This window comes from Melospiza georgiana, chromosome 19, assembly GCF_028018845.1.
Source record: "Melospiza georgiana isolate bMelGeo1 chromosome 19, bMelGeo1.pri, whole genome shotgun sequence".
Taxonomy (NCBI): Eukaryota; Metazoa; Chordata; class Aves; order Passeriformes; family Passerellidae; genus Melospiza; species Melospiza georgiana.
Genome location: NC_080448.1, coordinates 6740140 through 6757153, shown reverse-complemented (window position 1 = coordinate 6757153; position 17014 = coordinate 6740140). Strand labels below are relative to the sequence as shown.

At 48.9% G+C, this 17014-nt stretch overlaps 1 protein-coding gene across 1 annotated transcript in view; it reads right to left on the bottom strand.

The window, feature by feature from the left end:
• COL26A1 (collagen type XXVI alpha 1 chain) overlaps window positions 1-17014 on the bottom strand; it is a 165822-nt gene that overhangs the window by 14102 nt on the left and 134706 nt on the right. Inside the window, exons 5-9 of the mRNA XM_058037866.1 lie at window positions 13422-13547; window positions 7840-7849; window positions 7543-7659; window positions 6161-6313; window positions 821-913 (exon numbers count right to left, since the gene is read on the bottom strand). Coding sequence (XP_057893849.1) covers window positions 821-913; window positions 6161-6313; window positions 7543-7659; window positions 7840-7849; window positions 13422-13547 — 499 coding nt within the window. The remainder of the gene's footprint in view (window positions 1-820; window positions 914-6160; window positions 6314-7542; window positions 7660-7839; window positions 7850-13421; window positions 13548-17014) is intronic.

The following is a 17014-nucleotide window of genomic DNA, read 5'->3' as shown; positions in this document are numbered from 1 at the left end:
CAACCCTTGAGATGAAACAATGTGGACATTATACACAAAGTACAGCTGAATCAGCCTCAATCATTAATGCACCATACAAATGCTTAAGTCAAAGAATAAAGGAATTGAAGGATAAATGAAAGGCCCTCATAATGAAGGGAGAAGCCTTTTCTGCAACTAATGGGAGTTGACTCCTAAATATGCATCATACAGGGAAGTGCTGACGTTTGCAGGAATATTATCATTTAAGCCACCCATCAGCACAGAGAGAAAGAAGGCTTGTCACTGAATTTTCATCTCAGATTCTGATTTCAGTTACACTGGTGAAAATCTGCAATTGCTCAAACTGGCTCCAAAGTCTTTACAGCCATCACAGAGCCTCTGGCCAGCCCCTGCCTGGTGCAGCTCTGCAGTGACAGGACAGGTTTGCAGCAGGGGGAGAACAGCTCTGCTCTCAGGAAGGACTCACTGAACAACCTACTTTTAAAAACAGCTTTTAATCAGCCCCTTTCTCAAGATGTAAAGGTCAAACAGTCAGCCACTACCAACAGATAAAAACCCAGTTACTTCTTGCCAGTGAGGAGCCCTCCCTTTCCCTGCAGACACCCACAGACCATCAACTCTGCACCAGAGGGGCTTTGGATCATCCTGCCCTGCCAGCCCTGAGGCCAGTCCCAGGCCCAGATCCAAGCCCAGCTCTGAGCCCAGCCCCGAGCCCATCCCTAAGGCCAGCTCTGAGCCCAGCTCCAGGCCCAGCCCCGAGCCCAGCCCTGAGCCCAGCCCCGAGCCCATTCCCAAGCCCATTCCCAGGCCCAGCTCCAGGCCCAGCCCCGGGTGTCACCTGGTGGCCCCACAGGCCCCGGGGCTCCCCGCGGGCCGGGCAGCCCTGCCAGGATGGTGTCGATGACGGTGGAGGCCAGCTGGGCTTCTCCATCTGCAACAGAGCACAGGCAGGGTCACAGGCAGGGTCACAGACAGGGTCACAGTTAGAGTCGAGCCCAGCCAGGATCTCAGTCTTGAGCCCAGCCAGGATCACAGCTGAACTTGAGCCCAGCCGGGATCTCAGTTAGTGTCGAGCCCAGCCGGGATCACAGTGTTGAGCTCAGCCAGGACCACAGCTAGACTCAATCCCAGCCGGGATCTCAGTTAGTCTCAAGTCCAACTAGGATCACAGTTAGACTCGATCCTAGTCGCGATCACAATTAGTCTCGATCCCAGCCAGGATCTCAGTTAGACCCGAGCCCAGCCCGGCTCTCTCCGCGGTGCTCTGGCGCCCGTTGCTGGCCGCGGGCCGGCAGCGCTGCAGGGTGAATTTTGTGGGCAGTGCTGCAGGGTGAATTTGATGGGCAGTGCTGCAGGATGCTGAATTTGGGCTCCTGGAGCACCTGCTTTGCTCTCCAAGGCTGCTGTGGAAGAGGTTTCACAGCGAGTTCTGTGAGCCACAGAGAAGAGTTTGATAAGAGGATCCATGTTTGCCCCTGAAAGAATTTTCTACCAAGGTCGCTGACACAGAAACCAAGAAAGAGAGAAGAATAAATAAATAAAAAAGCAACCCTCAGTATTTATTGCGATGTCAAAACCATATTCCAACCCTGCTCCCTGTGGACCTGTACTGTGGCACAGCTGTAATCTGGGCAGGGATCTGTATGGCAGCACCTTTCATCTGAGTACCCCACAACACTTTGGGACAGTTGTGGAAACCTGGGGCAAAAATTCAATGAGCAACTAAGACAACAAGGCCACAAAACAAGCACGAGAACAAGGAACCCCACATCCTGGTGCTACCAAGGCTTTCTGTCCTGACCCTTTGCTAGAGGATCAACAATAAATCTCCTGTTCAACCTGGATGAAGATGTTGGCTCCTGGTCACCAGGATGGCAAACCCTCTGAAAACCCCACATTTTCCACAGCTGGAGGTGCCATAAAGGAATAGTGTCCACCTCCTCCTGCCCATGACCTCAAGCTTACCCGTGTTTCCTTCCAGCCATCCCTGTAACTCATCACAGTAAAATTCAGGGGAACCCTGGGCAGGAAAAGGCTGGGAATGTCTCACTGCAGATGCCAAGTGACACCAGGAAGGTCAGAAGGGTGTTTGCTTACTCTGCAGAGTCCAGCCCAAAGCTCAGAAGGTGAACTCTCCAGAAATTTCAGCAGCCACTTCTGAAGCCTTCCCAGCTTCTGGAGCAGTGATAGAGTGGACTTCCAAGGCAGGTGTTTGAAAGCAGTTCCAGGGGAAACTGTGCAATGGCTTGGGCTGCCAAGGATGACAGGATACCTCTGCAATGCCTTCCTGGCAGCAGGACAGCACAAGATCCAACCCAGATCCCTCTAAGAACCACATTTTGTGCCTAAAACCTGAATGCAAACAGGTATTTATCTGATTGCTGTTTCTAAACCCATTCATCTTCCCCCTCCTCACAGCCCTGAAACAAAACAACTGAGACTCTTCTCATGTTCAGGAGGAAAGGTACCCCAGTGGAGTGTGTAATCCAATTAATTTGAGTTTTATTTGACCATGTCAAAATCCATCACAGCTTGGGAGTAAGATGAAATTGGAAAATGAGCATCAAACAGCAATGAAGGCATTAACAGTTGCAGAGCTTTTTTTTTTTTTAAAGTGATCAACAAAATCAACTGCTCATCCACTGAGGGGGCAGAGGATGGACAGCAAACAACCAGGGTTTAATTTCTGCTGGAGGTGAGCCAGGGATAAAGATTTGGGTTACAAAACATTCCAGCTAAATGGCACATTATTACCATGACAGTTACTCCCACAAATCCACCCCTGCTGACATTTGACTCAACATTATTTAATGAAAGGTGATTCCATGATTGTGACACAGAGGAGAGCTCTGATCAACAACCCTTGGGCTCAGCAGCTCCTGCCTGGCATGGGCAGCACAGGGCTGTGCCAGTTCCTTCAGAGCCAGGTTCCTTTCCAGGATCAGCTCTGAATGAAACACACTGTCAATGAAACATTGGGACTGAAGTGTGTAAAACACAACCCTCATGTGTTTTTAAGGGATTCCTCCATGTTCTCATAAAGCAGCAGGAAGAACTTGTATCCCCTTATAAACTCCCTTATAAATGGGGACATTCTGGGGCTCTCTGCAGCTGGAGATTGTTAGAGCAGCCACAAAACAGCATCAAATGGTAGCAGGAATCTTCCCTTGTCAGCCACCTCCTGCACTGAGCCAGGCTCTGCTGGGCTCAAGAGCTGGATTCTGGTTCAGAGCTCCTGGGCACCCCAAAGCAGCAGACAATGCTTCATTTGAGAATCCTTGATACTGAATTTGCTCCAGGAGCTTTCCAAGCCAAGGGGACAAGAGAAACCAGTGTGGCCTGGCCAGGTAGGAGCACCTGTGTTCTCTGGAATGGAACAGAGACACCCTGAACCAGCACAGAAATGCCCTGAAGGACACAGGGAAAGCTGCCCAGCCAGAGCAGCAAAGGCAGCTCAGGGCACACTTGGAAAGAAATCAGTTTTCTCAATTCCTTTCCTCCTCTCCTTCCCCTTCCCTTCCTCTGCTCTGTTCTCCTTCCTCAGGCAGGGCCCTGCTGGCAGCTGGGATGGTGCTGCACTGATCCCTCTCCCTTATCACCTCTGACATGCTGGGCACACCAGCATGCTCTGCCTCAGTTTCCCCTTGCTCTCCCTCAGGGAGTGGTGGAGTCACCATCCCTGGAAGTGTTAAAAATGTGGGGCTGTGGCCCTTGAGGACATGGCTTGATGGCTGGGCTTGATCTTGATCTGGCCTTGATCTTTCCAACAGTGATGATTCTATGAAAACAGGTTAATTTTACTTCATGTGTCCTTGGCAGATCTTCAAGCTGGAAGGAAACAGCCCTCAAGAGTCAGAGTTGCATTATTTTCCCTAACTATTCCCTAGAAATCACCCATGTTAGCACAAGGAATAGGAATGAGCTGGCTCTAGCCCACGTACCTGATCACTCATTTTTAACTGAGGGATCCCAGTAGCAGCAGCCCCAGCAGTGGGGAGCAGCAGCTCAGTCTCTGGCTGAGGGTTCTGACTAAGGGATAAATTCCCCCATTATGGCCTTGATTTGTTGAAATAGGATGGAAATGAAGTAATCCTGTCTTAATTTTTTTTCTGGTACCTGATCTGGAGGGAAAAAAATGGGACCAATTCTTTTACCACAGCACAGGGAAACTGAGAAAATATTTGTCTCTCTATTTCTGGCTTCTGCCTGCAGATAAATATTGCCAACAGGAACTTGCTGCAATTAATAAAGGCACAGGCATTAACCATGTTCAGGCAGAACCAAACGCTTTATAATAACAATAACCTGATACAGCTCTCACATCTCATTCCCATTAGCAGGAATATGCCTCCCTCTGCTGTCAGCAGCTGGAATTTTGTGTTTATAGTTTTCAGATGTGCTCCTTTCAAAACAAGTAAATACATTTTAAAAAAGCTAAACAGAATTTACAAGCCTAAGTTTTACTGGTGGCTTTCCACCAGCCTGTGGGAGGCAAAACCAGCCAAAAGAGAGGAAAAGTGGTAAGAAAATAAACTTGATACTGCCAGAACATTGTCATGGTGACATAGATAACTTACACTTGCAGCTGGATTTGTATTAAGAAAAAGTGTCATAAAGTTTTGGGCTGCTCCTTCTGCAAACCAAGGAATGCCCAGGGATGGAAATGGAGCAGTCACCATCTCCTCACTGCTCTCAAGTCCCTGTGCTGCAGAGACAATAGAAATAATTATCCATCATTTATCCTCTCCTATTTGGGAACAACACTGAGTTCACCCTCCTCGCACATCAGCTGGGAAGGCCATGCAAAGCCTTTATTCACTTTTTAATTTGTCCACTGATCACAAGGAAGAGTTTAATTCAAAGGGAGGTTGGAGGGAGGGGGCAGCAGCAGCAGCACCCAAACCATCCTCAGGAATACTTGGAATAAAAGGCAGAATGTGTGACCCTGAGAGGAGTGAGAGAGCTGTAATGCAAAACTCCCTTGTTCTCAGGCTGAAGAATGCAGAATGTTGATGTGTATTTTGTGAAAATCTCAGTATTAAACCTGTTACTCATCCTGCCCATACACCCTAATAACTGAATACAAAATCGAGCTGTTAAAATTCTCCCTAAATTCAAAATACATCTGTTCACTTTTGGGAAAAGGAGTCTGGAGAGCAGAGTGGGTGGAAGGAAAGGGAGAGCTTGAGATAACTGTCAGACATGGGGAGACTCAGTAATCCTTGGCTGTAACTGAGACAGCTGAGCTTTGAAGCTGGGCAGGAGCAGCAGAGCCAGGGCAGACACAGCTCAGCTCTGCTCCCTCATCATTGCTGCCACCTCCACAGGGCTGCACCAGGAGAATCAAGCCCAAATCTGAGAGCATTCCAACCCAAGTGCAGGATGTGCCTTCCCTAGAAAGCTTTCACAGCACAAATCAAATAAATCTATGCTTTAAATCAGTATAAGCACAAAGAAACCCTGGCCCTCCTGTTACAGGGAAGGGATGAATCAGGGTGGCAGTGTGGACTCTCCAGTCCATAATTCTGTGTTTTGTGTGCATGTGGGATAATGTGGATGCACCAGAAACACAGGTGGAAGAAGCATCTGCAGGGGCAGGGAAGGAGAGACATTCAACAGATGTTAAATGTTAAATGTCTGTTGGAATTCCAGAGCTGCAGATCTCTAGTCCTTGCTGATTCCTGAGCACCCCTGACACTCCAACACCACAGCAGTGGCACCAAGAGGGCTCCAACCCCACAGCTGGGGTGCACCAGCACCTCATCTGCCCTTCTTGATCCCTCTGGCCCCTTCTCTCAGGTGATGCTACCTGAGCTCTGTCATTTCACCAGAGACCCTCCTCCCACTCCTGATGGAAGCTTAGAGAACACCAAACTGCCTCCCCAAAGCTGGGATGAACCTAAAAAATAACATGCACAGAGAACAAAATCCTCTAAACCCTGCTCTCCCTGACAGTTTAGGAGAGCAGGGGCTTGGTTCTTCATTTTGGAGAAGTGAACTCCCTGTGGTTTCCAAGATGTTCCACCTTGACCAGGAGCTTCCAAGAGACCCACACAATGCAGGGAGTGCCCAGCTGCTCCCAGGGCTTGGCAAGGAGGTGGGAGCAGAGCTGAGCTGCTCTGTGCCTGCCCACTCTGCTGATGCCACAGGAGAACATAGGAAAGTAGGAGGAACTTACTTTCTTTGTCAGCTGTGGGCTGCAGTGAGTAGAGAACCCCTTGCTGGAAGGTGAGAGGAAGGCTTGGCGTGGCTGGTGGCCCTGGAGGACCTGGGGGACCTGGGATCCCAGTTTCTCCTGGAAGTCCTCTTGGTCCCTGAGGTCCCAGCATCCCTGTGCAGAGGCAGGAGAGGAGTGTTAATACTTTTGGGGATGTGCTAATGGTGCTATCATGTGCAAAGGCAGCAAGAAGACAAAGGATTTCTGTCCTGAACTGCATAGAAGGGTGGGGAAAATAGAAACAGCTTCCCAATTTTCCCTTTTTTGGGGGTTTGGGTTTTTTTGGGGTTTTTTTTGGTTGTTTGTTGTTGTTGTTGTTGTTTTGGGGGGGGTTGTTTGTTTGTTTTGGGGGAGTTGGGTTTGGGGTTTTTTTTTGTTTTTGTTTGTTTAGCATCTTCCCCTGCAAAGGAGAGAGCTTGACTTGGCTCACAGGTACTGCTTTTGAGCAGCCCAATTGCTGAAAGAGAGAAATCTCCCCTCTCCCTGAGGCTGAGTGAGAAACTACAGGCAGCAAAATGTGAAATCAAATCCTCCTTCCCTCCAAGTACACCTGTGTCCCCTCCCTGCCAGGAAGCAGAGTCAGTCCAGGAGCAGACAGATCACATCTCCTGTGGGGCTGCAAGGCTCTCCTTGCAAGCTGAGAAACCAAAAAAACCCAGACACATCCTTGGCCAGACCTTGGCCACTGACAGCTTGCCAGAAAGTGCCAAAAAATGTTCACATTTAAGGCACTCTCACAGTTTTAAATGTTACCCAAGCTCAGGCTCACAAGGCACAGCCTTTCAGCCACAGAGAGCAGAGCCTGAGGTCTGGCACCTTTTGTGCAGTTTCACCTTCATCAAAACATTCAGGAACGTTTGGGGAATGAAGAAAGACTCCTAGCTCAGGAATGGAGTGCTCTCTGAAAGAATGGCCTCCTAACCTTTTCCCTTAACACACAAAAGCATCATTAGTTTGACATCCTGGCATCTGACAGCTTGACACAAATGGTGGAGAAAAAAGGGCGTTAAAGCAGGCACCCAGTGAGAGGGTTAAACAGGGAATGCTCTGCTCCAAAGGCTGACAGGTCACAGGCTCCTGAGCAGGATGGGGAAACATGATCCTGCTCTGCAGCTTGCTGGGACAGGCTGCCTCCTGCTGCACAGGAAATCCCAGGGTCAGCCATTGCTCCTGCAGGTGGTTGCCTGCCCTGGGAGCTCCTGGCTGATCCAGCTCCCAGGGAATTCCCACTGGGATGGATTTGATACCAACTGAAGATGCTCAGTCTTGTGAGTGTGGCCTTGTGTGAGCTGCTGTCACAGCCAGTTTGTGTGGAGTGAAGCCTCTCCTGTGACAGGACTCACCTGGTGGCCCTGCAGGGCCCCTCTCCCCAGGCTGTCCCTTCTCTCCTTTGGGCCCTGGAGGTCCTGGGAGCCCCGTGGGGCCAACCGGGCCTGGGGGACCAACCTGGCCTGGAATCCCTGAAATGTTAGAAAGGAGATTAGCTGAAGTTAGGACACTGCTGAGCCAGAAAGGCTTCAGCAACCTCAGAACCAGAGGGGAGGGACTCAGTGATGCAAAAGGGAGAAATGCAGCAGTGCACAGACAGGGGGACACCGTTGGCAGGAGCTCTCTGGCAGGTAAGCCAGACTGGAATTTACTTCTCCTCTTCTTCCTTCAATCCTGTAAGGAAAAAGCACATCCCCATGCACAAGACCCTCCCCAAAATCAGCAGGATGTGCACCCCCAGCTGGGATGTGCTGGGCAGAGCCACACTGAGCCCACACTGTGCCCTTCCCAAGGCCTGAATGGCTTTGGCAGGGTCTGGGTGTCCTTTGCTGGGCTCATCCAAACTCCTGGGCCATCCCAAAGTACCAAAATACACAGAATAGATTTGCCAAAGACAATCAGACCCTGTCTCCCACTTGCTCTTTCACACCCCCAGAGGTTCTGTATCAATGATGTTTCCCTGGTTTCTCCTGTGCTCATTCATCTCTCAGGGCTCTGTGCTGTGCACAGGTTTTTAATCCCAAAGTGACATTAATGCTCCCCCTTGTGCAGGAACTGTCTGTCAGTAATGAACATCACTGAGCAGGGGTCCAGGGCAACACCAGGAGCAGTGATTGCAGCCCATGGGACATTTCTTGGCACTCAGACCTCAGTAAGCCCAGGAGAGGTGCAGAGGCAGCGTTGGTGATCCCAAAGTCACCACTTCTGGTGACACTAAATAAAACCTTAATGCTCTTTTCCCCAAAACAGCATTTCTACCAAAACAACAACAACACTTGGCAATTTTATGGTGTTGTTCAGAAGAGCACTGCTGATCTTGGGCTGACATGGAGAGACATTTAAACACAGTGCAAACAGCACTGAAGCTTTGATGCCCTGGAGGTGTGGGCAAGTGGCTCTGTCTGCTCAGATTAAGTGGTTAATGGTTACAATAAAGGCATGACTGTCAGAGGCCCCTGGTTTCTGGGCTACCAAAGGGCTCAGAGGATTTGAAAGCAGTGGCAGAACAGATGCAAGCCCCAAAGCCAGGGGGAGATCAGGATGAGTCCAAAGTTCAGCACCCTCAGATTTCAGATTTCAGTCCATGTGGTACATATGACCACAACAGAGCAGAGCAATTGAAGGTTTGATCAACTCTTAAGGAGAATATTTCTCCTTCCCAGGTATCAGGAGAGGTACTGGACCCCCCAAAATCAGAGCCAGCAGAATATGCTGCACATGGGGGTGGAGAGCACGGATGGGAATGGAGGGAGAGAAGGAGGAAAGGAAGGAAGCTGGACAGCACCTCCCCAGCTGGAAGAGGGAACAGGGCTGCACAACCACGTCGAGGCTCACAGGACTTGCAGCTCCCACATTTGGGTACAATTCCCACTCTAGATGTGAGATAGCTCACCTGGAGTACAAAACCTCATCACCCCAGACTCCTCATTTCTCAAAGCAAAGCAATAATCCCCCAATATTAGACCCTCCTGAAAAGATTCCCTTTCCTCTCTTCTTTTTTTCTATTTTGCAGAGATATCCAAACTGGTTTTTCTTACAAAAATGAAATCTCTCCTCCTTTAATCCACGATGAAACTGGGCAGAGTGAGGAAATGATTTTTCAATGGCTTTCAGTGGGAGTGTGAGCCTGTACTTTTGTTGCATTCAGTCATCAATAAAGATCTGATTTAATCTGAGTATTGAATAAGGAATTAAGGCCAAGTTTCAATTTGCTTATCCACATCCACATGCAGCCTTTTCTGTGGATAGAAGGATGGATCTCCCCTGGCAGGGGATATTGTTCTGGGAAGCCCAGGCAGGTGATCAGGAGCTCTTTTAGAAAATCAAGTGCATTTTTCACAGCACTGGAAACAGCTTCTACCCCTAAAAACCCCAACACACCTCAAACTTCATTGCAGCAACTTGCAGCACAGAGGGAAGAAGAGCAGAAACTGTTTTGCTGTGCTGCTGAGTGTGAGCCAGAACATTCCCTCACTTGTAGAAATCACCCTCAATCCTTCAGTCCAACCTTATAACTCAATCCATGAAGTCCTGGAGCCCAAAGCAATCATTTCCTGCAGCATCCTCAATGCCAGTGCTGCAGCAGAGCTTTAGAGAAGCTGGCACTTCCTTCCCTGGAGGGGGAAGAGCTGAAGGAAAGGCTGGAGAGGCAGCACTGGGTAATGAGGCAGGCAAGGGCTCACACTGGTGACAAATGGTGTTACCAGCTCTAAAGAGACAAGTGCAACAGGGGGAAGAAAGAGGGAAGAATGCAGGGAAAAGGAGGGAGGCCAAATCAGCTGGCATAAATCAGCTCTCTGCAGTGCCATTGCTTCCAGAGAGCTGAAACCCCTGGTGTTTATCCTCCAAAAATATGAAGTAAAAGAACACAGGAAAAATATTATTTAAAAGGCAGAGGGTGAGTAATCTACTGCTGGGAACCAAATCAGATGTGCAGAGACCTGGATTTTCCCTGGCTCTGTCATTAACCTGCAACACACCATCTGCTGCCCTCCTCCCCAGGGTTTTCCCTGCACAGGAGCTGCTCTGTTTGTGTGGAGCACAGGAAAGTGATATCCTGACATCCCCAGAGGCTTCTGGAGGCCCCAGCAGGTCACACCAGCTAGAGAGGAGTTTTCTCCCATCACTCAGGACATGCCCTGCTGGCTCTGGCCACATGTGCTCCCATGATCTGCCTCTCCATCCCTTGTGTGCTGGGGAATTAATGTCTCAGAGGTGACAAAACTGGTGTTTGGCCTCTCCAACCAAAGCAGGCTGATATGATCAGATAAAACCACAAAACCCAAAGAACAAACTCAGCCTCTCCATCTGTGAGGCTCCAAAGAGCTCCTGGCCACAGGATCCTTCTGCTTTTTGGGATATAAGTACAGGACTGGGCACAACAACAGTCTGTGCTTTGAAAGAGAAATAGCAGAAACTATGAACTTACCCTGTGGTATCAGCTGCTCCTCTGCACCTCTGGGTCCTTTAGGCTCTGTTCAAAAAGGACAGGGTAAAATAATGATAAAAAAAAAGAATAGGAGAAAAATAGAGAGATATGAAAAATTAGGTCTCCTGCTGCCAACTGGCTCAGCCAGAGTATATATATTTTCTTAATACTCAGAAAAATGTATTCTGTTGATTAACAAGCTGATCAGAAAGGCCAGTGCTGCAGCTGTCTCAACAGCACTGATTGCTTTTAAATGATTGTCTGTTCTCAGCCCTGTCACTCACAGGAGCAATAACCACCCTCACAAACAGTAGCAAGTTCTCCTGGATCTCAGCCTGGAGAGGCATCAGCCAGCCCAGAGCTACAGGGTCATCCAGAGACCCTCCCAGAGCTCACAGCACCCTGTCCCTGTCACCCACCTTGGTGTCAGCCCAGCACCCTGCCCTTGGTCCCTCCAGCTGTGTGACATGCAGGGCAGGGCTGGGATTTATTTTGGCAGAGCACCCAGAAGCAGGGCAAAGTAGGGAATGGTTCCCAAAAGGCTCAGGGGAAGGGGTGGCAGGGACAGAGGGTTTGCTTTCCACAGAATCACCCAGCACACTCAGGATTTTGGTTTGACTTCCACCTTCTCCAATATCCCACCTGATGAAAGGTCTCCTGAGAACCTGGGGGCAGCTTGGAGCAGCAAGTCAGGGCATGGTGGTGAAATCATGCAAAATGAGCAGCTCCCCTCCATCCTAAATTGTGTGGAGTTCCCTTCACTCCACCAAAATCCACTCTGAGTTTTTTTGGCTGGCTTTGACTCATGGACACAGACTGGTGTGGGGAGGGAAGGAGGCCAAATATGGCCCCAGATCCATGAAATATCCCCACAGCTCTTGAGCAAAACAGGAATTTGAAGCCCACAGAGGCTGGGTAGGGGCTCCAGCAGTGTCAATGAGCCACTGAAGTGATTATTTCTCATTGCTGAAAGACTCTGGCCTGGCTCCAAACGCTCCAGTGCATTCCTGATTCCTTTCCTACACCACAGTTATTATTCCACACCAGGTTAAATAAATCAAGGCCAGAAAAACAGAGGGTAACAGTGAGCAAGGACAACACCTGGCAGCACACACACAGAGCCTGGAAGCTGGCTGACACCACAGGCTCACCCACAGCTCAGACATCACCACCTGCCTTAGGAGGTGACACCAGTGCCCACCTGGCCTTGCTGCAGGGCTGGGAGGTGCTGGCCCTCCACCATGGGCTGGTCAAAGTGCTGCAGGGGAGCTGCTCTGAAGCCTGGGGAGGAGACAGCCACTGCTCTGTGCCCAGCAGCACAGTGAGACAGAGGAGAGATTCTCCAGAGTAGAAATCCATTTTGATTTAGGTGAAATGTACATCTTTGAGTCTGTGCTCAGAAAACACAGCTATGTAGCCTGACTGCAAGGCCTAGGCTCATGCATATGTATTTGAGAGACAGATAGAACCCTGAAGTTCCCAGAAATACACATGTCTTTTAAGGAGAGCAATCTCCACATGGTCCAGCACTAGTAATAAACATACCAGCTTTACAACTTTCACAAAGTTGTGGAGTTTTTGGTTATCTCTGCAAAACAACAGGACCACGTGTGAGGAGCCTCCATGAGGACAGGACCTGGCATGGAAGGCCCAGAGCATTTTCCTGAGCTGGCGCAGCAAGTGCAGAGCCACTGCCACAGCAAAAATAAATGACATGGGAAAGGCAGAATGAGCATCTGATGGACACTGGGGAAGCTGCTCTCATTCAGCTCCTGGCAGCTGTGGCTGTGGTTCTGAGAATATTTTGCAGAACATATTGTTAGTGAACCTCCCTCCATGTTGTGGCATCATGACAAATCATAAACAGGGATGACATCTGGACTGTCTTGGTTGCTCCAAGTCTGCTGCCATAATCAACTGCCTGGGCCAAAAAAAAAAGAAAAAAAATAAAAAAAGAAGAAGAAAAAAGCAAACCAGGCCCTAAATAATAAAGGACTGCTCTGGAAGTAAGCAAAGCAACAGACAGACAGGGCTTTGGAAGGAGAGAGCAGGGATCTTGAAAAAAGATGGCAAGGTCAAGAAAATTCAATGTGTGGGGATTTGTCTGGCCAAGTGGGCTCACAGGGAGACTTTCTTATAAGTGTATTTTTTTTTCATGCCACAAGAGGGATCATAAAACAGCCCATTGCATTTATGGCAAATTTAGAAAATATAAAGCAGACTGCAACTGATGCTGCTATTCATGGGAAAGCTTTTTGTCCTAATAAAACCAAGAATGACCCATGCAGCCCATTCCTCTACCCCCCAGCACTGCTCCATTCCTCTACCCCCCAGCACTGCTCCCAGACTGGGAAACACAATTTGGTGCTCTGTAGGTAAGCAGGAACTGTCCAACTGTGATCCTGATGGCTCTCTGGAGTTTTCTCAGGAATGTTTTAATGTGTCCAGGCCTCGAAATCCTCAAAAAACTTAAAACAAGCCCACTGAAACACACAGTGGCCCTGTTGGGGTTAACAGAACTCAAACAGACCCAAATCCTGCTCCCAGAAGATGTTTGTGCCCACAGAAATTGTGGCTGCCACAGGCATAATGCAGCTTGAATGGATTTTTCCAAGCACATCCCTGCTCTGCTCTGGCTGAACTCAGGGAAGGGCAGAGACCTCCCAACCCCTCTCCTCTGCAGCTCCCAATGATAGAGCAGACCCAGACTCCTTTCAGCTCCCCAAAGGCAGGGTGTTTGTGGGATGGGTGATTTGGGGAGAGCAGGCCAGCCTTACCAACAGCTGCCACGTTCTTCCTGAGGACGGTGCCAGGGTTCAGCAGGGGAAAGGCGTCGGGCAGCAGCTCCTGGTCCCACGTGGCCGTGGTGCCCGTGATGGGCAGGTTGTTCTCCAGGGCTGGGCTCCTCTCTGCAGCCTCCAGCAGCAGGATCTGCACAGGGCAACCAACACACACAGCTCAGCTGGCTCCCACAGCCAGGGGATCACAAGCCCAGGGTTGTGTTAGGTTGGAAATGGGGATGTGAATTCTATTGCCATCTGTCAGAGCTGGGGCAGTCTAGGGATTTCTAGCTGGTTAGAGTGACTTTGAGATATGTTAGAAAGTCTTTTTCCTCAGCCTGGTGCTTGAAGAAGGAGTCAGAGCTTTTCAGTTCTCGGTCTCAAGGTTCTTTATTGTATCTTATCTATAAAACTTTTTCTCCTGTCCAGCCGAGGTCAGCTCAGCAGGACAGACAGAGCCACTCTGCCTGCCCCCAGGGTGGTGTTATCTTTTTATACTAAAAACTACCTGTACAATATTTATAATTACCTTCCAATACCTATCACCTATGTTAAACAGTGAGCTTCTACTCTAAACCAATCTAAAAGTGCCAACATCAGAGCAGAAGATGGAGGCCAAGAAGAAGAAGGAGAAAGGCTGGACACAGCCAGATCCCTCCAGCTTGCCCCCTGAATCTCCATTCTAAAAACTCTAAAAATATGTTTTTCACCCTGTGATAAATTCACTATCATTCTACTTAAACTTGTGGCTTGCAAATCTTCATATAAGGTTGGTAACTTTTTCCATGGGTCATAATCAAAACCACAGGGGCATCTTGGGCTCTGTGCCAGAGTCTCTGAGCCCCTGGCAGGGATCTTGGCAGTCCAGGACAGCCAGAGGGATGTTCTGAATTCTGACAGGGCAGTTATCTTGTGTTCATTGGGCAGTTTTCTTTATCTCTCCCACAGCCAACCCTCCCTCCAGCAGATCTCTGCTGTCCATGGCCACTGAGTGTCCCTGCAGGGCTGATCCAACCCCAGCATCCCATGGGGAGATGCTCCGCCCAGGGGAGGAGCCAAGCATTCCTGCCTGGATCCAATCTGAGCCTGGCACAGCACAGCAGCCTTTGCCCCCTGCACTACCAGAGGAGCAGCTTTCTGCTGCCCTGCATGGCCAGAGGGAGCCCAGGCCCATCTGCAGCAGCCCTGGAGCTGCAGAGGAAAACTCCCCCCTTGTGCAGGATCCCTGCTGCAGCAGAGCCACAGCTGGCACTGCAGGAGGGCTGAGCCCCCATGGCATGGGGCTGGGACACCGCCCTGACACACAGGGGACAGGGACTGCTCTCACTCTGGCAGTGGTTTGTTTTGTATTACTACATTTTTCTATTTTTATTTTCTTCCCTAGTAAAGAACTGTTATTCCTACTCCCATATCTTTGTCTGAGAGCCCCTTAATTTCAAAATTACAACAATTCAGAGGGAAGGAGTTTACATTTTCCATTTCAAGGCAGGCTCCTGCCTTCCTTAGCAGACACTTGTCTTTTCAAACCAGGCCATGGGTTCACATGGGCCCTTCCCTTTAGAGTTGGACTGGGTGGTCTTTGTGGGTCACTTCCAACTCAGAATATTCCATGATCTCTGACCTAGATGGTTTCAGACACAGTGTAAATTCCTGAGGAGGTCCTAAACTCCTCGCCAGACAGGGCTGGGAATAACTCTGCTTATAGGCCACAGGATTTTGGCATAAGAGTTTTATTGGTTTTAGGAAATCAGCGTCAATTAGGAAGCTGCTGTGTTAATTGTGAGTGTGTCCCACACACACCCTCCTTGGGGACGGCTTCAATGCCTCCAGAGGAGCCTGGCCTCACGTGGGACTGTGTCCCTGGTGAGAAACATGAGAGCAGGAACTGAAGCTGCTGTCAGGGACACAGCATTTCCCTGGTGCTCAAACCAGAGCCAGAAAATCAGGAATTACTGACAGATGGGATGAGGTGAAGGGCTGTACCTGAAAGCCCAGGGTAGCAAACAGAGGATAAGTACTGCTTGTAAAGGCACAAATATCGACTGAATTAAAGATGATGGAGAAGATGAAGATTTTAGAGAGTTGAAGTACTTGAACTTTGAAGCAATTAAAAAAAATAAAAAGCAGACTATTTACTCAAGGAGCTTTGCTTAGAAGCAATAGGATATTATTAAAACTCACACCTCTCTAGGCCTTGCAAACACACACCTGCAAACAAACCCACATCCCAGCAGGCATCCCTGAGGTGTTTGGGCCATTTACAACCTTCTCTCCTTGGCAAACTGACCCCATGTTCCCCATATGGTCCAGGCTGTCCCTCAGGCTCTGCTCCCTGCCCTCTGGTAGCCTCTATGAAACTGGGAGTTGGTCTCCAACATGGGAACATTTTTCCAGGCATGCAACACTGAGGTTTGTTACAGCATCATCTTTTCCTGTTTGAAAACCACCTAAGCAATACTAATTTAGGGATAAGGGAAATAAAAGGGAAACTCAAACTTTCCATTAAATCCCTAGAAGTTTCAGCCTTTACACACTGTGTTGTTTTCACATAATGAAGTCACACTGCAATTACAAATGAGAGTGACTTGGCTCCACTTGTTTGTTTTTAACTTGCAATTATTACAAGGTTTATCACTTCTTTATTGCAAGGCCTGGTGAGAGCCAGCACTGCAGCAGCGCCAGGAATGATGAACTTCCTGCAGAATGTACTGGCCTGATGGGGGTGAATCAGAAACTAATTAAACTGGGAGCTGGGTTAAGTGCAAGGGAACTGAACCTCACTCTTGCAAACAAGCAAAATTCTTCTTTATTGCAAGGATCTTTATTTACAGATCCAGAGTCCTGCTTTCTGAGTACAAAATGGAGTAAGGTCACAATGCTTTTCTTCACCAGGTATGAGTGATGCCAGGCAGGAAGGAATCAGTTCCATCTGCCTCTTGCACTCTGTGCTCCTACACAGTGATTTATTCCTCAGACTTTCCAGGAAACGTGTTATCAGTTCAACAAACACTTAAGCATGTGCCTTACCATAATTGTGCTCAACTTCCACTGCCATGGGACTCAAGTGTGAGCTGAAGACCTTTTCTGCTTCACTTTATATTATTTATTATATCATCCTTTCACTTCCCCAGCAAACATCTGGATGTTGCCAAGATGTGCTCGGGTAGAGAGGCAGAATAAACCCTGGAGGTGGCAAATCAGAGGGGCTGCAGCCAGGGCAGGGTTGGGATGCTCCTGCTGAGAAGAAGGGGCACCCAGGGGCTGTCTTGGCCAGTGTTCTGCAGAGCTGTGGGAACAGGGATGTTCAATCCCTGCAGCCATGGTCAGGGCCCAGCAAAGCACAAGGGCCTGTGGCTCTACCCAAGGTCGCATCTGGAGTGGGATGGCTCCAAATCATTTTTATGGGTGATAATAAAAATGTGTTACCACATAATCAACACAAAACGGTGGCAACGGTATCCTTTTCATTAAAACAACATGTTTGAAATGAGCACTCTGCTGATAAATGCTGTAAAAGCTGTAAAGCCATGCACAGGATAATCCAGCATGCGCTGTTATAAATTGACTATATATACTCTGCAGTCATTAAGGCTCAAACCATAGGAACAAGTTTATTTT